General features: G+C 38.9%; 1 protein-coding gene across 1 annotated transcript; it reads right to left on the bottom strand.

The window, feature by feature from the left end:
* Positions 1-4559: 4559 nt before the first annotated feature.
* On the bottom strand, positions 4560-8901 carry ppp1r3c2b (protein phosphatase 1 regulatory subunit 3C2, duplicate b). Its single transcript, XM_088624722.1, has 3 exons — positions 8657-8901; positions 8165-8271; positions 4560-6994 (listed from the first exon to the last, which is right to left on the bottom strand). Exons 2-3 carry the CDS (start codon positions 8176-8178, stop codon positions 5974-5976), a joined length of 1035 nt encoding a protein of 344 aa, XP_088480848.1. The 5' UTR covers positions 8179-8271; positions 8657-8901; the 3' UTR covers positions 4560-5973.
* Between the last annotated feature and the right edge of the window lie 9590 nt (positions 8902-18491).

Genomic DNA, 18491 nt, shown 5'->3' with positions numbered 1-18491 from the left:
AAAACTCAAACAGATAGTATAACATCAAATGTCAACTATCCATTTTTTCTTACAACTCTGTACTCTTGATTCAAATAGAAAGGCCACAAAAAGTCTGCCATTCATTGTATTCCTTTTCCTTGTAACTTTTCACACTGCTAGTAAATTCTACCATACAGGACTGGCATGGTATAAAAAGATATAAAGTAGTTACAGCGTGACTGAACATTTGTATTAAACAAACGAAATATTCATCAGAGATGTCAAGACAGTTATCTCTTCATTGTGATAGGCATCAACAAAAATTCCCCTTTCCCTGAAAAGTTGATCAAATTTCCTTTGAAATCATGATCAAACATTTTTCTCTCACAGATTTGGATAGTGTGATCACAAACATTCATGACCACTCTACAAATTCACAATACATAACACAGAAAGTGTGATATACTTCAAAAATTACATTTATGTGTCTGTTTAGTATCAAAGTCCTGACAATTAATCTTCCTGTATTTCAGTGCTGTATTGTAAAAAACAATCCTTTGTGCTGTCACTAGATGGTACTAATGGATTTGCTGAAATTAGACAGGATGAATTGGAAAGCCACAGTATTATTGCACCTATTTAAATATGATAGTATATGAAAATTGGTATACATTTTCAGAATTAGGCATTATTTTTACTGTAAAGAAAGTCTTACTCCAAATATTACACAGATACAAATCCTGTTCTTCATTTTTTACTTCAGAACTTAAAATTGTTGTCATTGTCAATTTATTGGGTCAGTGCTTTTACCGAAAGCAAATTACACCAGTACCCATAAAAACAGCTGTGTTTTTTGCTGATTTAAAAACTTGCTTGATGGTATAACTGCAGTGCTCAATTTGGGATTTGAACCTGAAATTTCCCTCTTTATTAGCCTGCTACTTAAAGACTGGAGGTTATCTTGTATTAGTAAGCAAAGGCTCACTATTTAAATAAACTCAACAAAATCCCTGTCTCTTTGTATAAGTAATTAATATTAGATTACAAATCCCTTGCTATATATACCACTGAGGAGGGTCTGAGAGATTGTCTCATATGCTAATTGATTGAGTGGCTGCCTGTCAAGAGGATGAATAGAGGCAGCATCAGTGTCCCCATCCACCCAGAAAGCAGGAGACACAGAGGTTAATCTGGTTGCGCTGTAATCAGATTGACAGAAACACCTTTATACTAATACAGATTAGACCCTCTTTGCTCTGTCTGTGTGCTGCAGAGTTCATTGAGGTTGAGGGCATGGATCACACCTTTTTAATTGAGAGAAAATGTGCCTTCTTTCACTCCTGCATACACAAAACACCCCTAAAGTCACTCCCAATCCCTCTCTTCTCCAAACCAAGGCATGTCTGCTATCTACAGACCTCCAGTGAATACTGATATCAGAGATCTTCACATTTGTTCCTTAAGAGTTAAAGTCCACTCCAGGTCCTGAGGGTTCACAGACAGTTCAGGATGTTGATTTAAACACTGGCATTTAAGATGTAGTGACATACAAAAAAATCTATATTTTACCCTGAACCAAACTAACAAGACAATCAACAATTTTAAGATATGAAAGCTATATTTTATGTGAACATTTTTTTTTCACTTTTATACTCCTTTAAAATTAGGATTTGCCAAATGTTCCTTTATTTTTCAGCTCACAGTACCGGCTCCTGTACTATAGTGGGATAATGGCAAACGTGTTCTCCTCAGCATACTTGTCCTCATTCTCCATGGTCCCTTACAAGAGAGCCCAATAGAGGAGCAGCACTTGTGATGAGGCAGGAATTTTATTTTACCCTGAGAGAGCCCTGGAAAAATAATCTCAAAATCACTCCCAGTGATGCTCTGTCCACCAAACACTGCCACTCGAGAAACCCAGGTAACAGTTGGCTATTAGCAATGTCTGCATCATCAACCTACTCTTGGATCAAGCACCATATTTTAGAGTCTTCAAGTGGAAACCACTCTAGATTTAAAATGAAAAACCTACTTAGTAGAAAAAATGGACTGTGTGTGGCCATGACAAAATGGAACTGTACTGATATATTGATCACTTTTTTGTTTTAAAAGTGCCTTACTTGGGTGAATACCTAATTAGCTGATTTAACTAGGAGCTTGGGTAAAATGAAAATTGAGAACATTCTTTAGCCATTTGATTTCAATTGCACGTGCCACATGTAAACAGGAGAGAGTAGTTCACACCATGTTCGATCAGCTAATGGGAAAATGGATATACTTGAGGCACACAGTCAAGCCAAACCTAATCTACCTGTTTTGGGGAGGAAGCACCCAGAGCTTGTGTAGTCATTAGGAGGACATGCAGACTTAGAGAAGATACTTCAGTCCTGAACTGGGCCAAGCATACAGCATACAAACGTACCGGAGCTGTAAGGCAGCAGCACTAACTGCCATGCCAAAGAATCACTTTTCTAGCCAAAGATCAGGACCTTTCATATGAACAGATTAAACTTGCACATTTTCATTATAACTAAATTATCTGAAAATCTTCACTCAGTGTTATCCTTTACAAGCTGGCACTTCCTAGGCCAGTCTTATAACTGGAGCGAAAAAGTCTTAAAAAAGTACAGAGACCCTGTTTTGTTGTGTACATACTATTATATATAGATAACATAAGTAGATGATACATCATGCAGCAAAATGCTCAGCATTGTACAGCCAGCTGTACAATGAATTGTACGGCTGATATTGGAGATAATTACTGTTGTAAAAACATTCTGAATTTAGTGATTACAGGGAATAAGCCATAGTGCTGTCCTCTTCCAGAGCCCAGAGCTACTTTAAGCTTTTGAATGGTGCAATATAAATACACCCTGATCTAATTTAAATTTTAGACTGGAAACCGGGCACATCAAATGTCATTTTATTTCCAAAAATGATACACAATTTGTTGAATGATTTGTCTTGGCTTTGTTTCATACAGTACATATATATACAGTATTTACCATAGTCAAAAATAACAATGTTGAAGATTAACCTTTAAGTGATTTTGCATTAGAATTATGTTGATAAGTTAATTTGAACTGTACGTAACCTTGCTTGAACTGTGTGGTTTTCTGTGTGAAGCCACAGATTGTAAAAGCTTGTAAAGATTCTCCTTTGGTGAATCATGCCCCCAAAAAACAGTTTAGTCTCATGCAATTTAAACTGAAGCCCCTCCTACTCTCGATACTCCTACAGTGGTAAATTTTTGGAGGTGTTGAAATTGAGTGTTGCAATATGCCCCAAATCATTCCAAATGAAGGAGACTTTGGGCACAAATGGGTATCACCAAACATGACCAACACCCTAAAAGTAGCCACCCCCTGATTTTCTCTCACCCTCTCACTGCCTTGGGATTTCAGATGCACTAATACACCAGGTATTCCATGACGTAAGCAACTAATCAGTGTCTGACCTCTATCACTGCAGCATTGCTTGGCTTAAGAAAAGAGAGAGCAGTCCTAGAAGCTGTTAACTATTACTGAAATTTCATGCAGGCAACCTAATCCCAAAACACACAAACCAAAAACCAGGACAATGTTTGCGACTTGCAAAATTCTGGAGTCATCGTGTATTTAATCACAGAGAAACCATGCAAAGGGCAAGAGAGTTTATATGGAGATTTAAAGCTGTTAGACCAGTTACTTTCTGCATTCCTCATAACGTCTCAGGGGATACCAAAATCTTGGCTCATTAAGATAAAAACCAATATTGTTTTCATAGGTGATTTTGAATATTAACTATGCCAAGGCCTGATATATGGATACTGTTAAAGTGAAACTCGAGCGGCTGCAGTATTTTATGTAATCTGCCTTGAGGGGGAAAAGTAACTACACTATTAAACCCCAACCCTGTCAGATGACTAATATGAAGAAAACTAAACTGGGTGGTTTACAAACAAAAAGGTACACTCACACATTCCTCTTGTACCTATAACTCCCTTAAAGTTATAAAATTTGCCAACTAGTGCTCATTCTGAACCATTTGTTTGAGACTTGTGACACCAGTGAACTGCACATTGCTTTGATGCAGTACAGAGCCTAAAACCACCCAAATGTGCACTGAAAAGAAGACCATTTTTGCCAAAGAGACACCAACCACCTCTACACGATGTAGGACTTAAGTGAAAACATGCTGTGGATAGAGGATATTGCCAAAACCCCAAGCTAAAAAAAAAATAAAAAAAATCTACAGTACTTGCAAATAATTAAAAAAAAAAAATACCAGTTACAATCAATAGGCAATATTTTGAATTTGCAGTCCCAATGAGCTGATCCTAATATCTCATCCTGCCACTTCAGGCAGGGTTATGGTTACAGTTTGACTGTAGGGTGGAGCCCCTGCATTTATAATTAGGATAAACAGAAAAAAAATAATTTCGTGCATCCAGATTACACCAGTGTAAATGTTTGTGGATCATTTCAATTTTCCTAATGGATTTGAAGTTAATGAAAATCCAGGATCAAAAACAAATTTAAAACCAAAGCGTCTATGCGTTACCCAATGTTGTCTACCATTTAAGAATGGGGTGCTTGAAATAACTTCAAAGACCAATGCATTTTTAAACCACTTTATTTACAAAAGGCAGCAAATTATCATCATCCAACTCCTGATATGCCCATCATTCAATCACACACACAGTCTGCATAGCAGGTATAAGCCTTTCACTACATCCCCTATGAGGGGGAAAGAAAGAGCATCAAACTAAGTCTTGTGACACCAGATGTGTCCACAACACCTTAAAAAAAAAAAAAAGCATGTGAAAACAGTGTGACAAACCTAAAAGACAATTCTAATCGTATTCATGAAGTGATCACAGGCAGTGAACAGGTTGCACTCTTAAACATTAAGTAATGATGGAAGCAGTTAGTGCTAAAATTAAAGGCTGTGTCCATCTGAAATGAGTGCCTTATGGATACAGCGGACAAACACCACAGTATTTTGAATTAAGTGGGGACACATTTTCTGATCGCCTGCCATTGGAAACTGTCAAAAATAAGCTTTTGAGCTACACCTTTTCCACATCATTATATAACTTTTTTTTTTTTTAACATACACCCATAATTAGTGAAAAGTGAGTCATGAACACTGCAATAGACTTTGGCTGATAACCGTCAGGGACTTATACAGTATGTAAAAAGAGAACATGTCATTCAAGTTAAAATGTTACATAAGGACTCTACACCAGTCACACCAATGTTCATCACAAAATAGCCTCTTGGAAAGGGGGGGGGGGCTCATCGTGTTGCAGAGGTAGGTATAAGTTAGGTAGCTGTTTTTAGAAAGGGAGATACATTTTAGGATGTGCACTTAACTTGAAGAGGTTTACCTAGGACTCCTGAATCCTGTCACTGGAGCACCCACTTCACAATCAAACTAGTATATATTAATATAAAATTAGAACTATGTAGTACAGGTTTTCCATTTCTACAAAAAACAGTCTGGAAGACAACCGATAGATCCTTGAAGCACTGGACAATAAAGCTTTTTTTTTTATTGTAATGCATAAATGTACTGAATACCACTGCAAAATTCCAGTCGACTAATTTCATAGGAAGCAAGGAGCATGTTTGTCCTCCAGTTCGAATCAGAAGAGTTTTCAGTAAAGCAAGGATGCATAGTAATCATGTTCCTTCAGTTTTCAAAAGAGCTCGCATCAGGACGGGACACAGAATTCCAACTTCCAAGACATTCCTCCACACTCCATTTAAACCTGGATAAGAAGGTGGCTCTTGTCACAGTCCATCCATGTAGTACACAAAGAGTCAAGTTGTAAGGTAAATCTGCTGGTATTCAGAGGTAAGAACGTACTGAAACAATGGCAAATCAAGAAGGCAAGGAGTCCCTTCACTCCTCCCTTTCATAAGGAAGGACTCAAGTCAGTCTGCCGTGAGTAACGCAGTCTGTAGTCCTTTATTTTTTTTTAAGCCATTTGGATAATAAGATGGGGGAAACAGTTTCACCACTTGCTCACCAGTAGCAGGATGTGCTCTCTAATCTCCCCCAGCCCTGAAACTGCGAGAATAAGAAATCCGTAGTGGCTGCACGGGGGCTGCCCAGGGGCTCAAGCTTGGACAGCTTGCCCTCAGGATTGAGCCACAGGCTACGGCGCTGGGGAGGAGGGGTAAAGGAACGCCTGTGCTGTCTGGGGAGGGAGACTGGCTCAGGATTGGTGAAGATGAGGATCCTGAAGTTGCGGCCATGGTTGTTGTCCCAGAGGGTGGTCCTGGAGCCCCCAGGAGTATAGGAGACACAGAACTCCAGACGTTCACGGGGATCTAGGTCGTCAGGAAGCATGATCTCAAAAGCAAAGGTGTCCGTGTCGGTGCCACCATAATGCTGCTGCAGGTAGGAGCAGGGCACATCACAGAAGCTGCGCCAGGAGTCAAAGGTGATGCGAATGTTTACAGCCTTCTCAAAGCTGATGTTACGTACCTTGACCGTGCCACTGAGCAGTCGCTCATTGACCGAGCAGTTCTCCAAGCGCACCAGGTTCTGCTGCAGCTGGGCCTTGAAATCCAGGTAGTCTGCAGAGGGCTGGGAGAAGGCAAGCTTCAGCCGCCACCTCTTGCCACTGGCTCCTTCCCCTTTAGCTACACTCACAGGCTTCCCCAGCCCTCGCAGCTGCACCAGAGGCAGCTCGGAGAAGGCCATGTCCTCATCTTTCTCGGAGAAGAAACGGACGGCAGTCAGCGACAGACCCTTGGAGTCGGCAAACACCACGCGCTTCTTTTTGGTGGTGGTGCCGTCACCGCTGATACCACTGCTCTGCGTGGCGGGTCGCTCGGAGGGGGACAGGCTAGCGGGCCGACACAAATGCTGGTCCCGTTGCTGAGAGGTGCGGGGGTTGAGGCAGGGCCGCAGGGGTTTAAGAGAGGTCACCCCAAGCAGGTGGCACAGTGGTTGGGACTGACTTAGACACAGACGCATGGCCAGATCCACAGGCATCACTGGTTGGGGAACGGAATGGCCACTAAAGACGTGTAGGACTCTAGAAAGAGAGAGACGGATCTCAGGCAACACCTCAACACTGTATACGTGTTTGACAAATATTCACAGAATTGCATATTTAACAGCGTTTGGACTATTAACCACTTTGTTGCAGTTGGCTTTTCACTCCACACTATCTGCTGTCAAAGTTTTGGCAAACCCTCTGGCAATCTAATGCCAAAGCTGCTTTTTTAAATATGCATTCAGACACAAAACTGAACATTCCTGACTGCAAATACTCCCCTCTATCCTTTAGTGGACATAGTGCCCACCTTTACCTTCATTCAGTGAAAAGTCATAAAAGTATACACAAGGGGGGTGGAGCAGAGATTATGGATCTGAAAAAAAGTGAAACTCCCCCAAATTATTTTTCTTACAGAAATAGAAAGTCATGACTCGATACCAGCTTGTCATTCATTGACTAAAGACTGTGGAGTTTATTATGTGCAGAACTATATTAAAGAAAGATAGAGGAGGGTGTGTCTAATCACTGAAATGAAGAGAAGTACTAATGCAGTGATAAATTATTCACAGATCTCATTGCTCTGCATTAACACGGTTTCACAGATAAAACACAAAAGCCATTTATACACAGGGTGGCAAGGAAGACCAGACAGGGAGTCCAGCAGGATTTTGGAACCTGGCAATTAAGAAGCCCAGCCACAGCCCACCCCTGTCTCCCAGGCAATTTATAGATCAAGGAAAAGCAATTCACACACAGTCAAACAATACAAACAGCAAGAGATGTGGAAAAGTTACCTCTTTTCGAAAAGACAGGAACTGACTTAATATTTATTTTACAGAAACAATCTCCCCTTAGAATAAGCTTCGATACTTTTAAAGTACAAATTCAGGTTCTTGTCCGGCCCTGAAAAGCGAACAATTAAATTAATGTTTGTTTTCTGGTATTTAAACTAGTAGGGGGGCGGCAATGTTCCTACATTCAACCTAGAATCAAGCGAAAGCAAAGAGGACGTGTGGCGAAGGCGATAGCGTGGAATATAGACGCCAGTTTTCAACTAAAGTTAAATTTGACAGAAAGTTCGTTTTTAATCGTCAACTATCTCTCATTAAAAAGTTACATTTAAGGTTTTAAGAGAAAGGACAGGAAACCAGAGTATACGCCACAGTTTACTATATACATACAGTATTAAAAAGAACTCCTCCTTACTTCGTGCAGTTCATAACTGTGCAAGTGATGGTGAGCGGGATTGAAAACAAGGAGACAATCGCCCTTGGACTGGATAAACTAGAGCATGCTGGAGTCAAAAGGCACCCCTGCAAGAAAAAAAAAGTAAGGTTACGGCATGTTCATAGTAAAAGTTTGCCAGGCTACACGACAAATGTATACTAAGGTTTCTCCAGATTAAAGGCAGGCATCAATATAAATGTACTGTTTTATTCTGTGTGCGGTAAAATAATGCACAGACATTACAAAAACGTATAACTAATATTCCGGCTAACCCCCCCCAAAAAAATCATAATTATTCAATTGTAAACTCTAAGAAGAACAATTTGCTCCTAACTTTACAAGAATTTATGCTTCAATTTAACTATCAGAAGTACACACCATTGTAGCAAGTAAATTCCTGAATAGTAACTAACTGCTACTGCATATTAACAGAATGAGATTAAATCAAAGTAAGGAAAAAGTGTTACTTACACTATGGTATTCCGAAGGATGTTATCTGCATAAATTACTCAGAGAAAAAAAGGCCCCCTTTGATTTATTCCTTACGAAAGGTTACTTTTCTGAAACAGTATGAGGTCACGGCGACGATAAAGAAATCCAAAAGTACCCCCCAGTAATATTCCCCACAGTAAACCCTACTTCACTACCCCCCCCACCCAACCAGCAGCAGATCCAGGAGTTGAATTGAGCTTTCTGCTCTTGCTCTGCAGGTATTTAATCTGAATTTCGGAATTCGCAGCCTCTGTGCTGTTCAATGTCTTCACGTGAAAGTGCGTCACAGCCAATCCCCTGCGTCGCCTTGTTGCGCCCTTAGCCAATGGGTGCGGCTGGGACGGTTTGTTGAGGTGACGATCACAGCGTGTGTGGAATCCGTATTGGACTTCTCGACCTGAAGAAGTGGTGAAAGACGAATGACATGCCCTTCTGGTAGTGTTCTGAGCGACATGAACCGATCAGTCGTAGTTTTGTTCGTCAATCAGCCACTTTTCCACATGTATTCAAATAGAAATGTTAGATAAGTTAATTATGACAAATATGCTTCTTTGTGATGGTGTACTTTTGGATCATTTTCAAGTGTATGATTTAAATGTTCTTAGTGTATTTTGTCTATTATTTTAGAGAAGGCATTAAAGATATGTGATGCTTCCAAAACCAATCTATGAATCTTCCAAACAAGCTCCAAATTATTTTAAATGAGGTTTAGCCAATCGTATACTAACAGGCATTAAACCAGCAACAAATCCTATTGTTTCCAATGTTCATTTGTTGCATTCATCATACCGCTTGCTATATTTATCTTGAAGTGTAAGATTAATGTTGTTATAAGGACTCTACCTCTTTGTCATCAATCCAGACTGAGTTTATAAAATTCTAGCTTGTTGTGCAGACCAGAGCAAAAAGAGGAAACAGTGAAGCCTGTTTTGGAACAACCTATGGGGTCTGTACCTTAAACAGTGTCACACCCAGTGATGTATTCAAGAACACAGCAAGAAGCCCTCACAAATGCAAATTGTATTTCCATTTATTTTCAGAGATGGTTATCATATTGAATGAAGGCTTATACTGTAAACTCCAGGGCTGGTTAAATCTCCCATGCCTAGCTTTAAGATTGCAAGTCCTGACCATTTCATAAAAATCATGTTAAGCTGTTGTCAATATTGGGATGTTGGTTGTTCTCCCAGGTCTTTTTAAGTAAATAGTTCAATAATAAGTTTTAGGGGTTAAATCGCCCCAAAACCAGTTGTTTACAAAATTGGAAGAGTGTCTGCTGTCTTCTCGCTGGCAAACACTCCACCAATATGTAAGCCTTCCTATGCATTCAATACTTCATGTTATTATTAATACATTTTGCTGCACTGATAGAGAACTGAAAATGTCAGTCCCTTCCGATCACTGCAGTTAAAAGCAAAATATTTGGATGGAGAAATTTTGGGCTGGTTACTTATTTATCGTTCTAATTAAATAAAGTATGACCCCTACTGCTTCTTCTCCTTATCCAAATCAATCATCTCAAAAATAATAATGCTGGTGAGATAAACTGTTGTCACAGTCTTGTACAAAGCAACACTGTTACCCTCATCCCATCATAATAAAGTAAATGTGCAGGCACACTAATCTCTGTATTGGAAAACAGTACTCATGGGACCAGCCAAAATTTGGAGAGGGGAAGGCCTGACAGTCTTTAACAGTCTAGAATAAAACAATGTAGCCGTGAGTTGGAGGCTAGGGTGGGGAGCTGTGTTGAGTTTGGGACTCTAAAGCAGCTTGTGGCTCCCAGGTAAAGAGTTTACCTTGTTCCCAAAGATCAGTGCCAATTACTACAGCTCTGGCTTTAGCTTTCTGTAGGATCAAATCATTTAATAGTGGATTGCTTTGTACAGGTTAATCTCCATGGCATCTACAGGAATAGCAGGTCCTAATGGCATTGCCAAAGACAACAGCCTCCTTAGTAAAAGTGTGCCATAAAAATTATAGTAATTGGCTTTATCATGCTGGAAGACAGCAGTGAAGAGAGAAAGCATACTAATGCACAATGCATTTACTGTAAAATGGTGGACAAGCAAAAGCAACAAAATTACCTTGCCAATTTTACTAGTTTAAAGAACTAGTATGAAGATGCTCTGAGGATGAACACAAGAGAACATAGTTTCAAAACATGTTTACCATTACAAGTTTATATCCCTTCAGAAACAACGTGGCATGACAAAATCAAACCTCAAATTGTAGAAGGCTTACAAAATGCCTTTCTGTTGTACCCCAACACGCAGGAGGGCCAATGTCCTTTTGGTGATCCAAAGAAAAGGCAAGAAAAAACATGGATTTCCTCATTTATACAGTAGCTCCAGAAAAATTCCAAAACATTTCAAATGGAATGGAAAAGAAAGTATTCAAAGAAACTCTGCAAGTGAGATTCAAAGGGGGTGAATCCAAAATTAGAACAAAATGACACAACAAATTTTTAGTTTCAGCCACTTAAACCCCAGATGAACACGATGAGCTGAATGCCCTTATTTCTTTTATGGTCTTTATTAACTTAGGCACTCCTAAGACTGCATTTAGAATATTGTTCACTATTTTCCTCTTAAATGCAAATTAGCCACAAAGCAAGTAAGACTGACTACAAAAGCAGCCCATAGAGGAGTAAACAGATATATTCCCAGATTGAAGGACTGTATTACTCTGATAATATAAAATAACTCAATCATTTCAGTCTCACACAGAGAGGACTATGAGGATTTGAGCATTTAAATTTTCTTGGATACTGACAGTCTTCGGACTTCTACAGAATCATCAGTGAAACCCATGACGAATCAAATAGAAACGAAGTTCAATCAAGAAAAAGAGGCTCTTTTTACACAAAGAGAACTGTGGATACATTACCGGGCCATGTTATCAAAATTGATACCAATGCTGCTTTCAAGAAGCAAATCTCCTCAAATCTCTGTGCTACAAAAAAAAAATCAAGAGTGCTTGATGGGCCAAATGATCTTATTCCATTTTCACACTTTATTATGTGCTGTTATGTTTTGAATAAAAAGACAGTGAAATTGTTATTTTATCACTTCCCTACAACAGATGTATAGTGTATGTATACTGAAGTAGTTATGTATACTAAGTTTGTATACTGAAGTAGAAGTAGGTAGCTGCATCAGCATGCATAAGCTGCAAAAGAACAGGTAGTGGGCTTATTCCACGCTGAAAAGAAAAGAAAGGAAACACAACGTTTCGACTGTGGAGTCTTCTTCAGGTGTGTGTACAGTATGTATACTGTATAATGATTACCAGTTAACAATCATTTTGCAATTTTATTCTGGATTTACTATTCGATTCTCTCAGCGACAGGCTTCTTTTAAGGAATAATGCTAAATGACAATCCCTAATTCTTCCCCAGAATTCCAGGGTTTACTAACCCTTCAAGACAAGTCCTGGCTTTCCCAGAAGGACCAGGGTCTGTGCAGATCAGTGCTGTTTCACTTTCCTTCAGAGGGGATATCGGATTAAAGCCTTCCTGTATTGGGAGGTGAAATCCCCATTAGCAGCCTACACAGGGACACCAATCCCATTTGCTTCATCCTGTGGAGTCCACGTGCCAAGATCTGCTTAGGCAGGGGGTTGATTTCCCATGTTAAGATCTAGTTATACAATGTCATCACGCAAGGCCCTTGTGCACCCTCTAATACAGACAGACAATGTTGATGCAGTAACAGTGAAGAGAGTGGTATTCTGAGCTAGATGGCAAACCCTGATCAATGACACTCTAGGCAAACGTGTTATGGACAACATTAGTACCTTGTGTGTTTTGCGGATACTGTCTTCATAAAGTGAGGGCAATTCCAAACCATACATTGGCTAGAGGCACAGACACCTGGTTTGAAGAACAGTTCAGACATGTATTGTATATAACAAACCTTTAAGCACAAAATAGAGCTAAATAATTAGCAACATAATTAAAACTCTGCAAGGAAACCACACAGCTGATTGAAGTGTACAGCTTTCATGCATTAGTATGTATCACACTACTGACACCTGTGTGTTGGAAAGGAGGGGTTTTACAATAAAGAACAATGTGGCATTTTAACCAGTGAGAAAACATAGATTGAAAATGTCCCATCTTAAAGTTTGCCATTCTATACTATTCAAACCATATATCAGTAATTAATCTCCGTTGGGTTGGATTTATTGATCAAGAACAGCACACCATGATTCTCTACTCTACTGTTATTACAGCATTAGTGACATGGCGCCTATTTGTGCAATTTTAGTGGATGTTACATTGTCTAAATTAGACATCTTTAGTGGCTAATTTTTATGTACTATAGTCATGAGTTTTTAATAACAGATTATGTACATTCATCTTAATTGTTCTTGGAGTATTTCATCCATCAAGTCTCAAAGTGGAACATAATATTGTTGTGGTCTTCTCTTTCTAACAGCAGCCCCCTTGGATCTGCCCCTGAGACAGAAATTTAAAACCGACTGCCAATGATATAAAGTATATTAAATAGGGAGTGTATTGCAGTAGTAGGTATAAAGAATGTTGAGGTTAAGATGTCATTGGTCCACCTGGTTTGGCAGTTCCTCACATGATTGCACAATGTCTCTTGCAATATTTTATTCAAGTATCTCCCTGAGAAAATATTAAGAAGTAAAACAACCTGGAGGGCATTTTTATAAGACATTTTATTTGTGGAATCCGACCAACCATCACTATAGTACAAGTGTACAATTCCATTAACCTTAATCTGGCATTCATGTGTCTGTTGCAGCCGCTGGGTGTTAAAAAAAACACCTCCTTACAGCCTCTATACCTTAAGCCGCTTGGTTTTCCATCTTATGGTTATCATTGGTGTCTTCAGTTCAATTAGTCCCTCCACAGCATTAAAGTGTTAAGGCACCTAACTACGCACAGGCTTCTTCACACTGCTGAAATGGGCTTTACTTGTCACAAAGGGAGCTGGCCCAGAAGACAAATTCCTAATGCTATAGAAATTCTTAATTGGTTTAAAAAAGCTTGTTCCTCTCACGTTATTGTGCCATAAGATGAATACCAAATTCAAGCCCACGGAGGATGAATGACTTTGTAGTAAATGTACTGTGATGAAATCAGTCAAATCTTATATTTTGTGTGGGGAGGGATACTTATTTGAGTACACAGGGTACTGCATGTCACAACAAGGGGGGCAAAGAAGGGGCGAAAGAAGTAATAGTGTTCAGGGGGAGAGAACATATATATGTAATCAAAATGCAGGTGGTGCAACAGTGACCTGAACAGACACACTTTTTAATGCTTGCATTCCGTGAGAGAGTCGGGATTAGACAGAGTGAAGAGAGGACTCCAGGTGTGCCTGTGTCAGGGTAACAAAAGGCTATTACAACCAGATGTTTAAAATGCAAGCAAAGGGTTGCATCCCTGTAACCTGCTACAGCTGGTTAAGCAACATACGATATCCACTTCCAAATTTAACATACTGACTTACTTTTCAAAAACAAATTCCACTGTGTGTTTCTAATGCAGTTTTCAGTGCACCTCTGTTGTGTCCTTTGAACCCTTCCAGTTAGTATTTTATACCCAATCTCAGTCCTCCATTGTAAAAATAATTGCCTATAATAGTAAAAGACATAATCACACATTGAAATGGCCTACCCAAAATCTAGACCGTTTGAAGAACAGAACTTCTGTTTTTTGTTACAATCATGTATTCTTAATTCAAATAATTATTTAATTGGTCACATTCACCATTCCTTGTGAAAGATGTATAATCCTATACACACAATTATTTTTCCCAGAATGTTACTACTTAAAATAGCCAATATTTAGATCAAAAGATGAGGGGCTTCTAAACTACTCCTCCAGGAAAGTGAAGACTGAGGCCTGTAGTTCAAAGGTTTGAACTTCGGCTATGTCTTTGTCGACAGATTGGAATTCTCCAGTCATTCTTAATGCAGGACACACCAGTGGTGAGAAGGGGTGACTCAACCAGATTATCCTGTCTTGTGCCCTCACCAGCTAATTTCTTTGTTGCTTGTCTTTACCTTGTTATTATCTGAACAGTCTTCTGCAGTTAAAAAAGCAGAGGACAGGCAATTGTTCACAATGAGTTCAAAGATGGCTGTGAAGAAGTGTGATGGACCCTCTATTCAGGGCACTGTGCCTCTTCAGCAACCACAATGACATTAATCAATGACATTTTGAAATTTAATTATACTGTATATACACTCTAATTCTTTGTAAAATTTGCTGAATTTTATATTAAAAAAGTAAAGAATAATATGTGGAATCAGTTTTAATCCTATTCATATTTTGGCTCCAAAATGTCTGAAGGACATCAAATCCATACACCTAGTTTTATACTTGCTGACACCTGACATGATGCTTCATAGGGAAAAAATGTAGAATGCCTAGATACTACTTGTGTCTGTTTCTCTTTTTGTCAGTAAAATGGTTTCACATGTGTTGAGGCACAGAACTGTTAGTCAAGAACTAGAAAGTACAAGCAAGACAAGCTATAGTTTTAATCTCTAGAAACCTTTACCTCAGCTGAGCATTAACAAGTAGTCTAATAAAGCCAATTCCCTGGCCTATTTCTGCAAGCAGAAAATCTCATTGACACAGCAGCCAAGTTTCCATGATTTTCTTAAAGGTTGGATTCTTCTCTTTTTTTTTTGACAGTTCTTTCTTTAAAACCCCTTCCGAGTCACTGTCAGTTCCTTAATAAGCTCAACAAAAAGCTGATAAATGTCTAAAAAATTATAGGTTAAATCACCCTGTCTTAAGCTTTTCAGTTCTTAGGATACATACCGGTTAGGGCTTTTCAAAGCAATACAGTACCTCCCTTATTTAACAAGTGTATTATTTATAATACTTTAGCAACCTGTATTTTCTACCTCTTCACCGGCTGATATTACAAAAAAAAGGAAAATATTTTTTTTTAAATAAAAAGTATTTTGGGGGAAAATAACCACAATTGTGTGAAGAGAATTATGATGTCAAACAGAATAGAGAAATTCAGATTTGAATACCTGACTGGTTTTCCTGAACAATTTTATATACGTAGCTGTTTTTCTTTTTGGCAAACAAGGAATGAGTGCAATCTAAATAGTGCAAAGTAGTCCGAATAAAAAAATGTGTTGAACTTGGTTTGATAACATTACTGGACGTTCGCTATGGTGTGTGTAGGCATGTAGCTACTGTACTTGGGTTTCATCATCCACTTTAGCCAATGCCCTCCAGATAACCCTGACACAAGCATTGTCCTCTGCCTGTCTCAAGTCTTTTTTTTTCCAAGCTTCTTAAAAAAATGAGTGTGTATATGGGGGCAAACCTTTCTGTACTGGAATTCTATTTTACTGTACATGAATGTTAATGTACATGTATTTGGAACTCAATACAAAGCAATCAATGGGCATATACAAATGGGATGTTGTCTGGACAAAACCAAAAGACCATATTGGAGGACTGGAAATGGGATAAAACCTGCAGATTCAGTCTGCATAGCTGGCATGTGGGATAACTACAGTTCATACAACAATGCACAGCTGCTGCCCAGGTTGCAGTCTGTCATTTTGAGAAGATGATGCAAGATTATATTTTCTGGGTAACGTCTCTCAGCTCATTGCCAATAAGGCAAACCCACATCCTGGCCCCGTGATTTACTATCAGTAAATCAACAGTGACCTTGAATGGCAAATTAGCTAATCAACAGAATTTGCAACTGTCACAATTACAGTGCAGATTATCACTGCCAATCCTCTTTTAGTTTGGCCTGTTTGTTTTGGAGGGTGGGGTAAGAAAACTCTTCAGTCATTTTAATGTTAATCAAGCATATACTGTATCATTTCAAACAACAAAGAAGCATCAAGATTTGCTGGAAAAAAAGGAGAACTGGAAACCATCATGGATTCATGGTGAAGGGCAGGGTGTAATGTGGAGGTGGCATATGTCACTGTACAATTCTAACCTTTCTCACACCAGTCCCCTCTCCTGTATTCAGAGTATCCGCTTGAATTAACCACCGATTAAAAATTGTTTCATTTTACAAAAATCTCCTATACAGGTCCATGACCCAAAGGTCTTTACTGTAGTCTCTTTTATTTCACAAGCTCAGTCTTGCAGTTCATGTTGTGCTGTGCATAAAACGAGTCAATTTAAGAAACTAAAAGGTCTATGTGTCACAAAACTGCCAATTAATGTCGATTTTGTCCCTTGTTTTTTTGTGGGTTTGTAACTACTCCTACCTATCATAAATTTCAAGAAATATGTGCAATTCATTTTAGAATATTTTAGCAACCCACACAGGATTTCTGTCCTTCTTCCTCTGCAACATTTCTCAAAAGTATCACATTCTCCAAAGAGAGGATGTTGATGATGCTTATAGTAGCAGAAATATGGTCCCTCCCTTAAAACTCTATGAATCAGCATATCTCCACATACCCATATTTGGATAGAGCCCGACATGTTTATAAATATTGAGCGGAAACCTGTGAACTTGTCAACTTCATTCCATAACCAAAAGTGCATTTATTTTGTGGTGTGCAAGCTCCACTTGTGGTCTATGTTGACATATTTCCTTTCACATTCCTGTAAGCCGCTTCTATGTAATTCAGACATTACGCATCACAACACTATGAGTTGCACTGCAGCCATAGAGCTAAAGGCTGTGCTACAGAAAGAGCAAAAAAAAAGCACCTAATTTATAAAACTGATGTACAGTAAAAGACCCCTACAGAAAAAAACCCCAAACACATTATATTGAATAACTCTTGCAAAATCACAGTTTTGTTTCTAAGACACAGGTTTTAATTAAAGCTCAGCTTTAAAACTGGTTCATTTTAAGCAGTGGAACTTAGTAGTTAACAAATGTGCCCAGTTATTCATGAATTGGCAATTAAAAAGACTTATTAAAATGCTGAAATGTGCAAAGAAGGGATGTAAATACTTCGATAAATAAAACAAAGCATATGTAAAAAAACAGAAAATACTTATACATTTTAGGCATGTATAATTTAATTTATATTCTCAAAGTGGATTTGCTTTCACTAAAGTCAGGTCAGTCTAATGACCTCCTACGTTTCAATTTCACTCTCATTGTCAGCAGAGAAACCAACAGTACACACCAAGATTCAATATGATATGTTTGAAATGTTCAAATGATCCTCTCGAATAGCCAAACCACACTTATACAGTATAAACTTACACTTATGTTTGTATTATGTGCTTTTCTTTAATCTTGGTCTTTAAATTGTAAGAAATTGGTATTTAATCAGATTTGAGATTCTCCAGCTGCAACACCTGGTCATTTTATGTCCGAGATGAGCGCACTTCAAATCTCTCTACTGAGCAGAGTACATCAAGCCAAAGCACCAGTAGTAATTTCTGCAGTGAAGCAACTAAATGGAACAGGACAGGTGACTGTGGGGCTGGGGACCTGCCCATTCTAGACACACTCTCTAGTTTTGTTTCATCATTTGCAGAGGGCCCAACCCTTCGAGTTCCAAAACTCAAACCCCAGCAACCAGAGATGATAAAACAAATAAAAACAGTCTTAAAAAGCTTCAGGTAAGGTGAGCCCCCTTTCAACAAGAACTGGTAAAACTGCTGGGCACTCCAACCAATAAAGAACAGGTCATGGAATTAAATGAGATGCATGTCTTGCTCACTGCAGGTAACCAGGCCTCCTCCTTGCAGTTCTAGAAAGTAACAGGAGCATTAAACACAAGAGAGAGGAGGCCACCCGGCCCATCTTACTCACGTACTGTAGTACAGTTCTGTACAAGATGTGACATTAAAATCATTACGCACATACTT

This window comes from Lepisosteus platostomus, chromosome 3 (genome assembly GCF_059453375.1).
Source record: "Lepisosteus platostomus isolate fLepPlt1 chromosome 3, fLepPlt1.hap1, whole genome shotgun sequence".
Classification (NCBI taxonomy): domain Eukaryota; kingdom Metazoa; phylum Chordata; class Actinopteri; order Semionotiformes; family Lepisosteidae; genus Lepisosteus; species Lepisosteus platostomus.
The sequence above is the reverse complement of the archived record's forward strand: the minus strand, read 5'-3'. Positions and strand labels throughout refer to the sequence as shown.